The sequence below is a fragment of the Anopheles arabiensis genome, chromosome X (assembly GCF_016920715.1).
Source record: "Anopheles arabiensis isolate DONGOLA chromosome X, AaraD3, whole genome shotgun sequence".
Classification (NCBI taxonomy): Eukaryota; Metazoa; Arthropoda; class Insecta; order Diptera; family Culicidae; genus Anopheles; species Anopheles arabiensis.
The window spans coordinates 15,462,601-15,477,163 of NC_053519.1; the positions used below are offsets into that span (position 1 = coordinate 15,462,601).

General features: G+C 48.3%; 1 protein-coding gene across 1 annotated transcript in view; it reads left to right on the plus strand.

Annotated features, from left to right (window-relative positions):
- The window catches only part of LOC120905904 (pituitary homeobox homolog Ptx1-like), a 54,343-nt gene that overhangs the window by 24,587 nt on the left and 15,193 nt on the right, over positions 1-14,563 (plus strand). The window contains 2 exon segments of the mRNA XM_040317217.1: positions 8,339-8,473; positions 9,073-9,359. Of these exon segments, the coding sequence (XP_040173151.1) occupies positions 8,339-8,473; positions 9,073-9,359 (422 nt within the window).

Genomic DNA, 14,563 nt, shown 5'->3' on the forward strand with positions numbered 1-14,563 from the left:
TTTCATGTAGCGACTGAGCACTGGTCGCCGGTCGACTGGTAGCTCGGTGACAGGTTCCATTAATTACACTGGATCGTGTGGCGCGATACGAGCCAGCCGAAATTCTCATTACAAAACAGTTTTTCTTCTGCAAACGATATTGGTTTCTTCGCTGGATGACTCCCTTCCCCCATTCTATGGCATCAGCTTTCTTCACACTGTGATTATCCTTCTGCCCTCAAAACCCTTTTGCCGCGCTCGCACGGCACGAGCAATCACGGTCGAAATTCCGCCCGTATGGTGGGTTTTCGGGCGCGCACAAACTCAATTTTCATTATATGTATGTTCATGTCGCACCGCAAAACAAAACACTTGCGCATCCATAAGTCAAACAAACATTGGATTTTGGCGAGGGGGCTTCCCCCTTTTTTTGTCGGGTGCGTTCGATTTGGTGCGTCTTTATCGTTTTGGTTTGTTTCGTACACAAACACACACGTTTTACACACTCCTGCTGCCCCGGAGCTCGAGTCAACCCGATCACGGGTCGCATTTTCTGGTGCGAAAAACCGCATAAATTCATTTGACCATTAAATTGGTCCCATATGGCTTATTGTTTTCTATTTTACCCGTTGCTCGCGCTCCTTCCATTCTTCCATCGGGGAAAAAAATAGAGGGGGAAAACAACAGACGGCGAAACAACGCTCGGGCCTGACTCGGTACATCGGAGCCTGCCGCTGACCAAATCGCATAATCATTATCTGCCTATTTTCTTTTGCCTCGCTCTCGGCACCCCACTGCTGCTGCTACTGCTGCTGTTTCGGTCGCCATTTCCATCGACAGCAACCGATAAGCATGCGATGTCCCCTTGCTGGCTGGCAGGGACAAAAAGGGGTTTTCCCTAGCCGAGGTATTACAGATTCATTTCGCTATAAAATTATCATTTTCCCGGTACCAAGTGCTGTCTATGGTGCTGCTGCATGCTGCTTGTTTTCCCTCCGTTAAGGCGTAAGGTGCTGCCAGCAGGGAAAAACCTGTGCGCCGTGCTGGGCCAAAAACGGCAGCGACAAAAAAGGTATCGAATAGATAGAAAAGCACTGTGTGTGTGTGTGAGAGCCAGTTAATAAATGCGTAGGGCATATTTAGCTGGCACCCAACAAAACGGTCCCGTTTGTTCTTGTCCCCTCGGTGTCTTCCCGACTTTGCTGCCTAGACCGCTGAGTGATTGATCGTTAATCGGTACCGCACCGCGAACCCCTCCGTTCCTGCCCGAGCTACTGCGTTGCTAGCCGCTAGCCGGAAAACGCCGGGGTCGGGTGTGAAATCAAAGTCAAGATAAGTTTTTCCCGGGCTTGGGGAAGGGGGGGAAAACGCACATTACGCACATGTTTCAATCCGTGCGCGCCCAGACTCCGGGCGAGCTTGGTGTAATCATTTACACCGCACCATTTAAAAACTCCCGACCCCTAGGCACAGAACGCGGGGAAAAAGTTTGTCGCTTCTGGGTGTCGGCGCGTCGGTCGGGACGCAGGGAGATAAGATTGAAACAGATGAGCCAGATTAGTGTCTGCTTGTGCGTGTGTGTGTGTGTGTTTTTTTTGTATATGCACACCAAATTTCCCTCCCTTGCCAAATTGTGTTCCGTGTTCGGAAACCGTCTGTTGCCCATTTTGTTACCCTGCGTCGGCAGCGGGGAAGGGAAGTGGGTTGAGGCCGAGCGAGATTGAGGAACATGTTATTGCCGATCGGTGTGTAATTTGTTTTGCGGGTGCATATTTATTAGGTCATCATTATACGGGACCTTATCAAATAATAAGAAACTAATGCCTGCGGCGACGGCGACTAGACGAGGGTTGCAAGCGTTCTCCGCCCCGCCGTTGGTTTGGTGGCTCCGGCGGCCTTAAGATTAGCAGCGCACAGATGATGGGTGGTGACTGGAGAATGGTCACGACTTTAAATGCAATTTGAGCAAACGATAGTGGTGCATTCGGGCGCCAACCTACGCACTAATGTGCCCGCGTCTGGTAAAAATTTCGTACCATATTGCATCTATTGCTCAGGGTTTTGCAGGTGCGCAATAGAAAGGGCATCCAGGCCGCGCGCACTAATTAGTCAAATTATCACCATTCAAACAGGGCACGGACTGAGCTGTAAATCAGGCCGGCGATAGTTTGCCGTCCACCGTGCCCCACACTATTTGCCGGTGCTCCAATGTCATCGCGCCGTCTGGGAGGATGCAATGGCTTGATAATAGCTCAGGCGCGATTGCGCGCTTGACTTGGTTGCGAAGCAGTCCGGGGGTTTGCAGAAAGCTGTCCCGGGGGGCCGACCGGGGCCAAGAGAGGGTGCAATAAATTTCCGAACCAACCAGTCCCCGTCTCCCAGTCGGTGCTGCACCAGGCCAGTCCAAACAAACAGTCAAGTGTGTGTGCACTTGTGCGGGGACCTGGGACGGCGCGAAAAATAGTGTGTGTGTGTGTGTGTGTGTGTGTGTGTGTGTGTGTGTGTGTGTGTGTCTGTGCCCCCTCCAAAGTAGTAGCGCCTAGGAACCGGAGCGCTATCATCATTAATCTGCGTCCAACTATCCGCACCGCTCATGTGGGGGAACCCTTCGTCTACTTCTTCTTCGCCTTCTTCCTCTTTCTGCCGCGACTCAAACTCAACCCACGTGATATGGTTGGGGCCTGGGTGCAATATAGACTTTCTGTCAATACATGTATGGGTGCAGTAAAAGTGCAGTGCAGTGCAGTGTCACGCTAGGCCTGCCCAATGCCTGGGTCCAATAAAACCTGCAGCTGCATCTATACACATATGTGTGTGTGTGTATGTGCATATCTGTGTCATAGTCGCTGCAGTTGGGGAGTAGATGATACCTCTTGTTCCTTGTCTCTCTCTCTCTCTCTCTCTCTCTCTCTCTCTCTCTCTCTCTAGTAGAGGTGCACTTAAATTGCAACAAATATTGCTCCTTCCACAGCCAACAAGCGGTGTCTCCGAAAGGGCCGTCCTAGCCCGCGACCGATTGAAGGTTGTCACCTTGCAGCCGAGCGGTGGTGCAAGCGTAGCGTGCAACTTCTTCCCCTGTTACTAGGCCGGGGCGATGCGGCTGGTGGTTCGGTATCGGGAGATAAGCACAAACCGTTTGCGCCTGTGGCTGTTGTTTGACTAACTATTTCCAGTTCCGCAGGGTGTCTGACATGTGTGCTGACGGTTGGGCCCCTAAATCAGGCCATCCGGATGCAGCAGGAACATCCCCTCTCACCCCCCATACAGAGAGTTCCGATGGGGGACTGACCCTACAAGACAAGCTTGATTGCTCTGTAGGCTATTTCCAAGTCGTCGATGTCCAACCGGGCTTAAGGTTCAATGCTCCGAAGCTCCGAACGGTGGCATTTGGCCGTTTTGGTGTGACCGGATCGCGCGAGCGAATTCTTGATCTCCTAGCTCCGGCCCTCGTGCTCGGTACGGAGCGCACACCCTGGGACATATGCGCGGTGCACTCAGGGTTTTGGCGCTATTTTTAACCAAGATGTTCTTTTCTCTGTTTTGTTGTGCTGGTTGTTGTTGCTGGTTCCAGACATCCCACACTGCGGGATCCGGCAGCGGGTCGAAAAACGCCAACAGCCAAGTCAGACATCGGCATCGGTTAATCCTGGTTAATCCTACTTTTCCCGAAGTGGCAGGCATTAGGTTGCTACACGCTGCCGCCTGCTTCTCGATTTCTTGGGAGGAGGGGAGGGGGGGGAGGAGCAAAATAAGGATGGGAAGAGTGCGCTAACGCGCGCATCCCGAAATCCGGTCGCGCGGAGTTATTTCCTGAACAATAAATTTGTCTGAGAAAATCGGTGTCCGTGTGTGTGTGTGTGTGTGAGTGTCGTGCATGCATCGGCATTAACCTCCCATTAAGTTAAAAAAAAGGTCAAAACCTGCATTTGCTTGGCCTGTCAGGCCCAGGCCCGTGCAGTATAGAAAGGCAGAATTTTTGGAAAACAGAAAGCTATATTGACAAATCGGTAAAGCGTAACCGGCCGGAACGGGTGCGCGGGCAGGAAGTTGAACGGTTGTTAGGATATAGGCAGAAATATTTTGTGGCACCCTATTTATATACACCCCACACAGCACACCAGTGTCCATGTGTGTGCCCTATCTATCCTCCGCCTTCAGCATTTTAGAAAACACAGCTCCGATTGTTTCGCACGGAAGACTCCCGCATTCGAACAGATAACTGTCACTTTCCCGGAGAGTGCTGTCACTGGCTGGTGGGACACGAATCGATACGCAACGGAAAGGCTCCAAAACACATACACACAGGAACACATGTGTTCCACCAGCAACCATTGCCAGTCGTCGTTGTCTGTTTTTTTGTTTAGTTTTTTGCTCGCAAACTGGGCGACTGCGCACCCAGCTGAAACGCGCGGCACTCCACGACTGTAGAGCGTTGGCACGCATCGAGGCGTACCGCTCTGTGCCTGTGCCATTTTTGGTGCCATTTTTGTTGTTGCAAGCAACTTCCCGACAAATAATGGCGCTACCGACTGCTCACTCGCTCTCGCACGCGTTTGCAAACGGGGTGTTTCGATATTGTGTGAGCGCGCGCGCGCGCGCGCCTGTGCTTACTCCACCACTAGAGCCTCCACACAAGAGACTGGTCCTGTGCAGAGTGCCCCATCTCTGTCGCACGGCACCAGATCCGCGAGGAGCAAGCAGAGCGAGCGCAGTCCTTGGTCGTGACGTCCTGCAGAACTGGGAAAGCATGGCACATGGCAGACGAGATGTCGTCCGCCATACCTGAGCGTATGTACAGCTATAGGTATACACTAAGCGTGCTGTCCTCGCACAAAGGTGGCGAAGTGAGTGCAACAACCACAGAAAGAATCGCCGCAATAGTGTGTGCGTGCGTGTGTGTTCCCTCCGCCTGTCTGTGCAGTCGATTGCACAAACAAATATTTGCGGACGCGCAATTTTGGACGCTGAAACCAAACAAAATGGATTACCTGGGAGTACATTTAGCGGAGCAAAATGTGCTCCCCATTTTGGGGGCACACACGCGCGCGCACTGTTCTGGCTGATTTGTTTGCCCGCCGATGGTCTGGTGGGACTGGTTGAGTGATGCACTAATTGCTATCGAATGGATCTCTCGTACGTTCCACGGCGTCGGGGTGTTGAATTCTTCAGGAATGTCTACAGAGCACGCACCACGCGATTACCAAGCAAATAACTCACACCACCACGGGCTCACATTCCACACGGGCGAACACGTCGCTCTGCAAGCCGCGAACAAAAGGGCGAGCAAACAACGAGCATTCCGAACAAGTGTTAAATGATGTTTAATTTTTCTTCAATTTGTATGCTTTCTCCGCAACGTTCACGGCGGTAGAAAGGCAGGGCGTGGAAGCGCACTCGGTTAAACGCTAAACGGGTGCAGCATATGACAGGCCGGACGGACGGGTTTCTGGTTGGGTGTATCGTATTTCTTCGGCGTTCAATTTGCCGGAACCGTTGTTGTTGGTGCAAGGCACAACTCCCTTGCACCCTGGCACGAGGAGCATTCTGACACTCTTTTCCCAAAACCAGTGGACAGCGCGCCTGGCACATCCGCTGGTGTGGCAGGAGAAGCAAAAGCCAAAAAAAAAAGGAAGCTTAGTTTCTGCTGCCCGTCCGGAGGTCGAGCGTAATCCGAGTGCAACTGTGATGCGTTCAAGATTTATTCCTCACAATTTCAATGTCACAAGCTAATATCCGGGCTGTGTGTGTGTGTGGGGCGCGCACCGTTTGATTTGGTGGTGCAGACGACCGCGGACGAGTTATGACAGTCGGTTGTGCAGCTCGCATCCCGCCGGTCACGATTTTTGATTTTTCTTTTGGATCGGAAATTCATCCAGGCATCATATCATGTAACGGGCATGATCTCCATGCTGCGTTAGGACACAGTGAAGTGCAGCCGCGTGCGTGCGAGTCATCTGGGTCGAATTTTCTTTGGAAAATGTCAGGAAGAGATAGAAGATCTTTTGCTAGAAGTCGGTAGAATCATTGACCGATTTTGAACTCGTTGAAGAATTCTTGACTCGATGAATATCTTGAGTCAAATCAACTTTGTACCTACGTTTGTTGGTTCGGTTATGAATTGGATATGATTGTACATGTAATGAACATCTTATCATAGACAAATCATCCATATTCAATTTTATTTATATTTTATTTTATTTATATTTTATTTTATTTATATAGGAACTTTTTCAGAAAGATTCTCTTCTTGACTAAGATGCCTAGTATACTCTCCCTACAGCTCACCTAGCTGATCTTTCTAATTGGTTCGCTAAACATATTGAAATAGTATGTCAATGAGTATTCTCAAATTAGAATTTTCCACTCACGATGCTAATCAAAATGCAAAAGCCCTATGAGAAACCATTGAAAGACATCAGTAAGGCACGAAACGTTTTCATGCTATGATTCAATTAATTGCCTCTGAATGATATGAACTTTGGAAGTATAAACTGCTTCAGTGAAAAAAGGTTTAATAATAATATATGCTTGCTTCTATTTGGCGTAACGTCCTACGAGGACCGAATAGACGCAGCCGAATAGTCAATCCTTGCTACGGGCGGACGGGTCCATTCTGGGCTTGAACCCATGCCGGGCATGTTATTGAGTCGTTCGAGTTGACGACTGTGCCATGGGACCGCCCCGAATGTATGTTTCTCTACTCCCAAAAGAAAATTGTACATTTGAACAAGACAAGCTTGATGGAGGTTACGTCTTCTAATCTCAATTTTAAAATTCATCGTCTCGGATTAAAATATACATTAACTACTGCGCATTGCAAAACTACTCTCAATGGTTCTATTCAGCAAATAAAAAAAAAAACAGAATCACTCTCGATACAAAAAGATCTCACAAAGAAAACCCCCACTATTGCATTATGAAAGTAAATAAAAACTGCAAACAAACAGTACCATTCTGCCAGCCTTTTGCTACCGTTCGTAGCTACTCGATCTTGCGGGCCTCTTTTTGCTCCGCTCATCCATTCCATTCCTGTGGTTGCCTATTAATTCTTTATACATTTAAGTTGCGCACACACATACACACTACTACTACAGTACAACCCCGCAATCAATCACGTCTGCCATACGCGCGAGGGGTCATAAATAGGTGTTAACAAAAACCAACTGGTTTCGCCCAAAACCATATGCACCGTGTACTAACCCCGGGGCGAAACACTCACACACGGGATGGCACACGGGGCACATTGCACACACTGCACACTGCAAAGCACATAACTTATGTTTCCCGAACCAACCCACCTTCCTCTCCTCTCTGCCAGGAGTTTTCCCCTTTGCCCCCGCTTAAAACCTTGCCTGAACACGATACGAAACTATCTATAAATTATTTTGATATTTTAACACCCCTTTTTTGTCCTCCCGTGCCTTCTTCTCTCTCTTGTGTATGTGTATGTGTGTGTGTGTGTGTGTGTGTGTGTGTGTGTGTGTGTGTGTGTGTGTGTGGCAAACCCTGGGTTGTAGCATTCCCATTCGGTGTGGATTCTGTGACACGGATACTGAATGTTCCTTTTTTATCTCTTTTTTGTTGTTCATTTTCACTGCTGCCTGCAATTGCTGCAGCACACACAGTAGCACACACCAATCCCGAACCAATTTGCTGTCCTTAGCAGAGTACGCATTCGAGTGTCTGTGTTTTTGCGTGTGTGTGTGTTTCCCACTACGAGTCAGCAGCATGGGATGGGTTTCGGAATGATTATCTCTTCGCGGTACACACACCCCCGGTTTGCAGTGTATGCAACACTCCTACACATCGTTTCCCCAAACATCGTGTACATCGGTCGCATTATCCAGGGAGTTTTTTTTGTTGTGCAGGTTGTTGCTATTGTTGTTAATTTTCTGCACCACTTTTCTGCATTGAAACAGTTCGGTGTTGTTCGTGTGGTTAATTGTTTTTATCTATTTTTTATTGCTTACGCTCCATCAGCTATCTCTATTGAACGTGTGTGTGAGTGTATGGTTTTGCCGCTTAATTTGGTTCGATACAAAGCCACACACACACACACGCTCAGGGCACAATTTAGCAGAGAAACCACGTGATGAAATTTAAAACGATCAATTTTGCGCTACTAATGGGCATACCTGACCGCACCGATTAATGTTGAAAAGTTCGTCTTTCGGAGTGTTTGGGTGAAATCGATACGCCACAATGATTGGGGAAGGTAATCATGTCGCTTTGTAGACTCAGCCAAACAAAAGAAACTTATGCTGTGTTATATATCAATAAAAAACTTCACGATGCATTGATTGGCTTTCAGTCTAATAAATCATTTTCTTCTTCCTACGTTTCTTTTTTTTGCGAGCAGTTTGGGCAGAAACCGGCGACTTTCGGGAAAACAGCCACACCGGCATGACGTCCGTCAGCAGTATTGACCACGCGCAGATGGGTTTTCCAGCATCTTCACCCCGCAACAGGAGCTCTCGGGATCGGAAAAATGATGGTACGTATCACCGCAAGCAATAGGACGAACCTGTATGCTCTGTCACAGGTAGTGTTCGTGTACGCTACGATAGCGCATACGGTAAGAGCGCAGTACATTCTGTTGTGGATGGGGCGGCGGCGGTTCAAGCCTCGCAAAGTAACTGATTCGCTTTTAGGGAAGATATTTCAAATGAAATGCGTTTTGTGTCATATGCCCCCTGAATAATGGTTTAAAATCACATAAATACTCCGACAAAAAAGGTGTTTTGATGATCCCTGATGTTTACTGCTCTTGCTAAACAGAGGGTGTTTTATATAGAAGGATTGAACCGGCAAACCAATATTAAAAAAACCGTAAACTATTTTCAATAGAGAATTCGTGTTCGACATTCGACATTCGACATTCGTGTAAAATCGCTCTCTCCCATTCTTTATTCACATCCCAATCCCCCCGCATGCAACGAGTATCATCGCTATGTGCATTTTTGGTAGGAAAGATTATCTTGCTACACCGGCTCCGTTCGTTTTTTTTCTTCTTCCCCCCGTTCGTCGGCTGCACACATTCCTTTCTAAAGTTTTAAATTGATTTGCTTCACCTTTTCTCTGCCCCCGCTCTAGTATCTCGATGTATCAACGAAGCCTCGGTAAAGACCGAAAACCTTAGCAGCGGCATGTCCCACGAGGACGGCACCGGATCGGTCGCGCCCGGCACCACGATCCAGCAGGACGGCACCGACGGCACCAAGAACGATAAGAAAAACAAACGCCAGCGACGCCAGCGAACACACTTCACCTCACAGCAGCTGCACGAGCTCGAGCAGACGTTCAGCCGCAACCGCTACCCGGACATGTCCACCCGGGAAGAGATCGCCATGTGGACCAACCTGACCGAGGCACGCGTGCGGGTAAGTTGCCACCGGCAAGTAGTATTAGCAGTAGTAGTAGCAGTGGTAGCAGTAGTATCACGCAGCAGTTCCTAGTAGAAATTATGGCCCGAGCGGGTGATAGGGCAAAAAGGGCCATGTGCTCACACTCGAAGGAGGTTTAGGAATAGTTGCCGCTGCCTATTCATCTTCATCTTCCAGCAATTCCGGAGCCGACTATCTGCATTCAGTTCAGTCGGTTCACGTTGGAGCTCGGCAGAGCATCGCGCATGGTATCAGGTTGTGGCAAACCCCTTAGTAAAGATTGTCCGGAAAAACGGAAGTGTACTCTTGCCCCGTAAACATATGCTCTCCCCTTGGTTTTGCAACCCAAACATAACAAAGCAGAAACGAAAAGAAAAAAACGGACCAGCCCGACTAACTCTGTAGAAAAGCGATTCCTTTCCTATTGTCGCAAAACACGCAGCAAAGCGGGGTCGAAACACAAAATTCGCAACACGCAAAAGGGGAAGCAAAAGAAAGTTTAGCATCATTTTTACACCCCGGCCTGGGCCCGGGTCTGTAGGGGTTTTGTAAATATATATCTTTCTGTTTTTTTTTTGTTGTGTTCGTTGCCCTCCTGCTGTGGTCTTCTCTTCCCTCCTTTCGGAAATAGGCGCAGAAGGGCACTGACTTGCTTCTTTTCGGTCGCTTCAAATGGCCCTTCGCTTCTGTGCAGCTTGCAGCTTGTTCGGTTTTGGAGCGGCGGTAATGTGACAAACGTTTTGTGTAATAGTTTTATTATTATTACCATAATGAAACTCTACACACACACCCTTTTCTTCACACCTCGCCTCGATGTTCCTGAGGGTAGTGGGGTGCTGTGGTGCAGGCACCTTAGTCAGATCGTAGCGCTATTCTGCCACTCTCGGCCTCGGGAGAAACAGGGGAGTCCGGCAGGGGCATTTGTTTGATTTTCTGCAGCCGAAGGGCAAACATCTCCTGCTGCTAGGATGTATTTTATTACGGCACATATCCACCCATATTTTGACTCCACCCGGCAGGTCTCGACTGGCGCGCGCACTACTACTACCACTGCCACTACTACTACCGGCACTACTAGCGTCACCGTCGCCGTACTCTACGGGCAATAAAACTGTGATTTTATGCGACACCACTTTCGCGATTTTCCCAATAGTTTGGATCGGGCAGCATCGGCGAGACGGGGAGAAGTTGCACAACTATCTTATCCCATTAGCGCAGCGGGGCACGGCACCGATAATCTCGGTGTCAGTAGGGCTGAATGTCATCTTATTTCATTCCGTGCCCGCTTGCTGCCGGCTCCAGACCGAGCCGGGGCTGGGCGGGATCGGCAAAAGGTTAGGGTTCGGGGCGTTCAGCGTTTGGTTTCGTGGCGTTGGGAAGGGACGAGCAGCAGGGTATGCAGATCGGGCCGGCACCGAGCAGGCCGCGGTGTAATTTAATCGACAAACTTATGGTTTTTAATGATTTTTTTCCCTGTTCGAAAGGGGCGTTCGGCTCGGTAGGTGGTGGTCCGGAGCGGCCTTCTTTTTTATTTCATTGAACCATGTTCTGTGCGACAGGTTTATTTGATTTTACTTTTAGTATGATTAAAATAACAATAATAAAGAGGGTTGCGAGCGTCATGTGCTGTTTTGTTCTTTATTTGTTTTCTCTCTCTCTGCTTGCTACCTACAAAGCGGATGATGAACTTGTTTTAACTTTGATTGAAACGGGCTGGAAATGACACGGACGCAAGGTTGCATCACTCTAATCGGCTATTAAATACAATTACCTTCAGCAAGTTAAAGGGAATGGAAGGGATGAGGAGCGGGAGGGAGAGATTGGAGGACGAGAAGCATTATACATTATACAAGGAAGGCAGAAGAAGAAACTGAAGCAGCAAACCGATGGGGAAAAGCAGTTCGGCAAAGGACCGAGCATGTGCTGCCCGCTGCCTTGTTGCAATTCTTTCCCAAAACTCCCTCATGCCATCCCCTCCACCCAACTAGGTAATAAATGAATTAATTATCTCGAAGTTCGGGGTAACTTGGCCGCCCTGCCGCCCCGGGGCTGACAATAAATAAATCATTTCACTCCCGCACCTTTTGATTATTATATGGGTCTGACTTCAAAATACTCTCTCTCTCTTGGCTGTGGCTGTGTGTGTGTGTGTGTGTGCTTGCGGGTGTAAGTGAGTACAAGGAGCCACCCCATTTCCCCATGACAGGAAAAGGGCGCCAGCACAAAATGGCAGCCATAACTGGTGGCTGTCAAAGTAAGACCGGTTCGCATCTCCAAAACTTTGCTCTCGCTCGTCCCCTCCATCCGTTCTCCCCCTCCCCCTCTCTCTCTCTTTCTTTCTTGTTAATTCCCCCGTCCCCCCCCACTTTCTTCACTACCCTTCGCTACATTGAGCTGTCAAGTTGCAAGGCTTTCTTTGATCAAAGACACTACAGCATCGGCTACTTACGCCTGCCGCCATTTATTGCCAGCCACCTTGAACCCGGACGGGTCTTTCTCACCACACTCTCTCTCTCTCTCTCTCGCTCTCTTTTTGTGTGGGTTGCGATCGATCCTTTTACCGCAGGACGACACCGGGAGCAGCCCGTGATGCGTTTAATAATAGGCGGAAAGGAGCAGGGTACTGGAACCGAACCCAGCCAGCCCAGCCAGGCGCCATTATTCATCCAATGTTCCGCATGATATATATGCGGCGTGTGATATTTATGGCAGTTTATTTAATGTATCGTTTTTTTCGGCTGGGATTTTCCTTATCGCTCCTGATCGGCAGGACCACTTTAAGTGAGAGAGCGAGAGAGAAAGATGGAAGGTTTGTGCTACACCTTTAATGTGAAGCAAGTGAAGCGGAAGAAGCAACCTACAAACGGACGAGAGCCTTATACTAGAGACCACTAACCACCGCCACGGTAAGAAGTCCCTGTGCCCGAAGAAAGCAGTAGCCTTAAGGGGGGAAAAGGGCACCGGGCGAGTGAAGCAGTCTCGAGAATGTGCCATTTGGAAATGGGTTTTAATTACTTTGCCCGCAACCGTGCTGCACCTGTATCGCATGAGTTATGGTAGATTGTTTTTTGCAACAAAAAAGCTCCAAATCGAAACAATTTGCGCTTCAGTTCACTTGCGCACGGCAACGGATGCGGTTTCAGGAAAAGGAGCTCGGTCTGCCTTCTTCTCTGCCAAGTGGTCTGTCTTGTGGGCTCAATCCTTTACAAACGTGGCACGTAGAAATGAGCAGACAGAACAAATGTCCGTATGTCTGCATGGCCGAACGCTGCGCACCGCTTGGTATGTGCGAGAGAGCAGGAAGAGAGTGGAAGAGGGGTCAAGAGGGGAGTAAAAGCGATAAGTTAATTGCAATAGTTTCTTGAGATTTTGTTCGATAAATCTTCACACACACACACGAACAACAACAAAAAATCTCCTAAAACAACAACATCCGAACAAAAACCACAGAAATGATAGCACGCACGGCAGAGCGCACAACAACGTGGCGGACGTGTTATGCAATTCAATGATTTATCGCTGCAAGATGTAGGTACACAGATAGAGACACTCGCATTCTCTGTGTTACCAGTGGGATGAAAAGGTGGGAAAAAGCGGAGCACGAACCCGCAAAACGAATCGCTGCCTTTCCTGCACTAGGTTTTTGGCTGGGCAGGATTTTAGAATTCTTGCCGCTACCGACAGTAATGTCCCGGGGTATCATACACAGGGGATTAGACGGGTAAAATAATGTACTGCCGCTACTGTGGCCTCCCCCCAGACTCTGCAGTCTTCTACTGTTTGCAAACCAACTGTGTGTAAGATAAAAATATAATGTTAAACAATGTGTTTAACTTATTTCATATTAAAAAAACGCACAAACCTGCAAACCCATTTGCTTTAATCCTGCAAAATTGCTAGCGGCTAATTGCAAACAAGATGATTGATTATGACAGCAAGCGTTTCTAGTGAAGCGTTTTTTCGAAGCGTTTCTCATTCCGGTCGCTAACTGGCACTAAGTGTCGCTAAGTGTCATTTGTTCGAGGGCAGGGGAGGAGGTGCGAATGATTGCTACTTAACGTGTTTTTCTGTCATACCAATGCTTGCCATTAGTAGCGATTGTGTATACTAAGACGTATACTAAGATTTTTGGTAGTGTAAACATTTGTTCTGAACCGAAATAAATTGTCACTTCACATTAGTAGAACGATAAAAATTCTTCAACTTTCGCCATTTTTTTTAATCCCACTACTAGTGCACCTTCGCTCGGTGAAGCAATGTACTACATGTGCAGCAGCGCCTTACTAAGCTCGCACACTACCTATCCCAACATGCCTTCGCTCGTCTTGACGATCGTCTGATGCATTCCTATAAGATACACACACACACACACGCACATCTGTGTGTACTATTCGCCCTTAATTCCAAGTCGCTCCGGATACCGGATCCTAAAAATAGCAAACGTTTTTTTGCACTTAAACACTCACATACACACAGACACACAGTGACTCTATATTCTCGCCACTACTTATCGTGAAAGTTGCTCCGGGCGAATCAAAACCGGCCAAACAGATAAATAAACATTACATTAAGCTAAAATATACCTACCCAGTAGTCCTTCCGGGGCCGGTTTAAGGGGTAATCCTCACATGATTAAGACAATAAATCTGCGAGGATTACCACCAGAGCGCCGTGCCGGTTTGGAAGAGCACAGACGATGCCACACACACACACACGTACGAATCTGTAGCACACATTCAAATATTTTGCGCTCTATATGTGTGTATATGTGGTGCAGCTGTTTTTTTTTTTTGCTGTTGCTGTTGTGTAGAAACAAGAAAAACACTCACACAGCGGGGCAACGGGAAAAGCCCGCCGGCCGACAAGCCTTTTCGGGAGGTTTGGAGCTGCCGTGATTTGGTATTCTGTTTCTTACTTCTAGCGCTTAATGTTTCTTTCCACCGTACTTCCTTCCTGCTTGGGTTGAGAGTGCTTTCTTCCGATGCCTCAAAAAAAAAAAAAAGAAAACAAAAAACCAGTCAGAGAGTCTCTTTGTTACCCGACGGCAAACAAACAAATTTAAAAAAGGTAGTTTTACACAAATATGCATACATTGTGCGGTGTGATGCTTATAAGGCGTGTGTTAGCTAGATTGTGGCCCTGCTGCTGCTGCTGGTGCTGCACGAAAACCCGTCGGGTAGATTAAAGGATCGTGCCCGGGC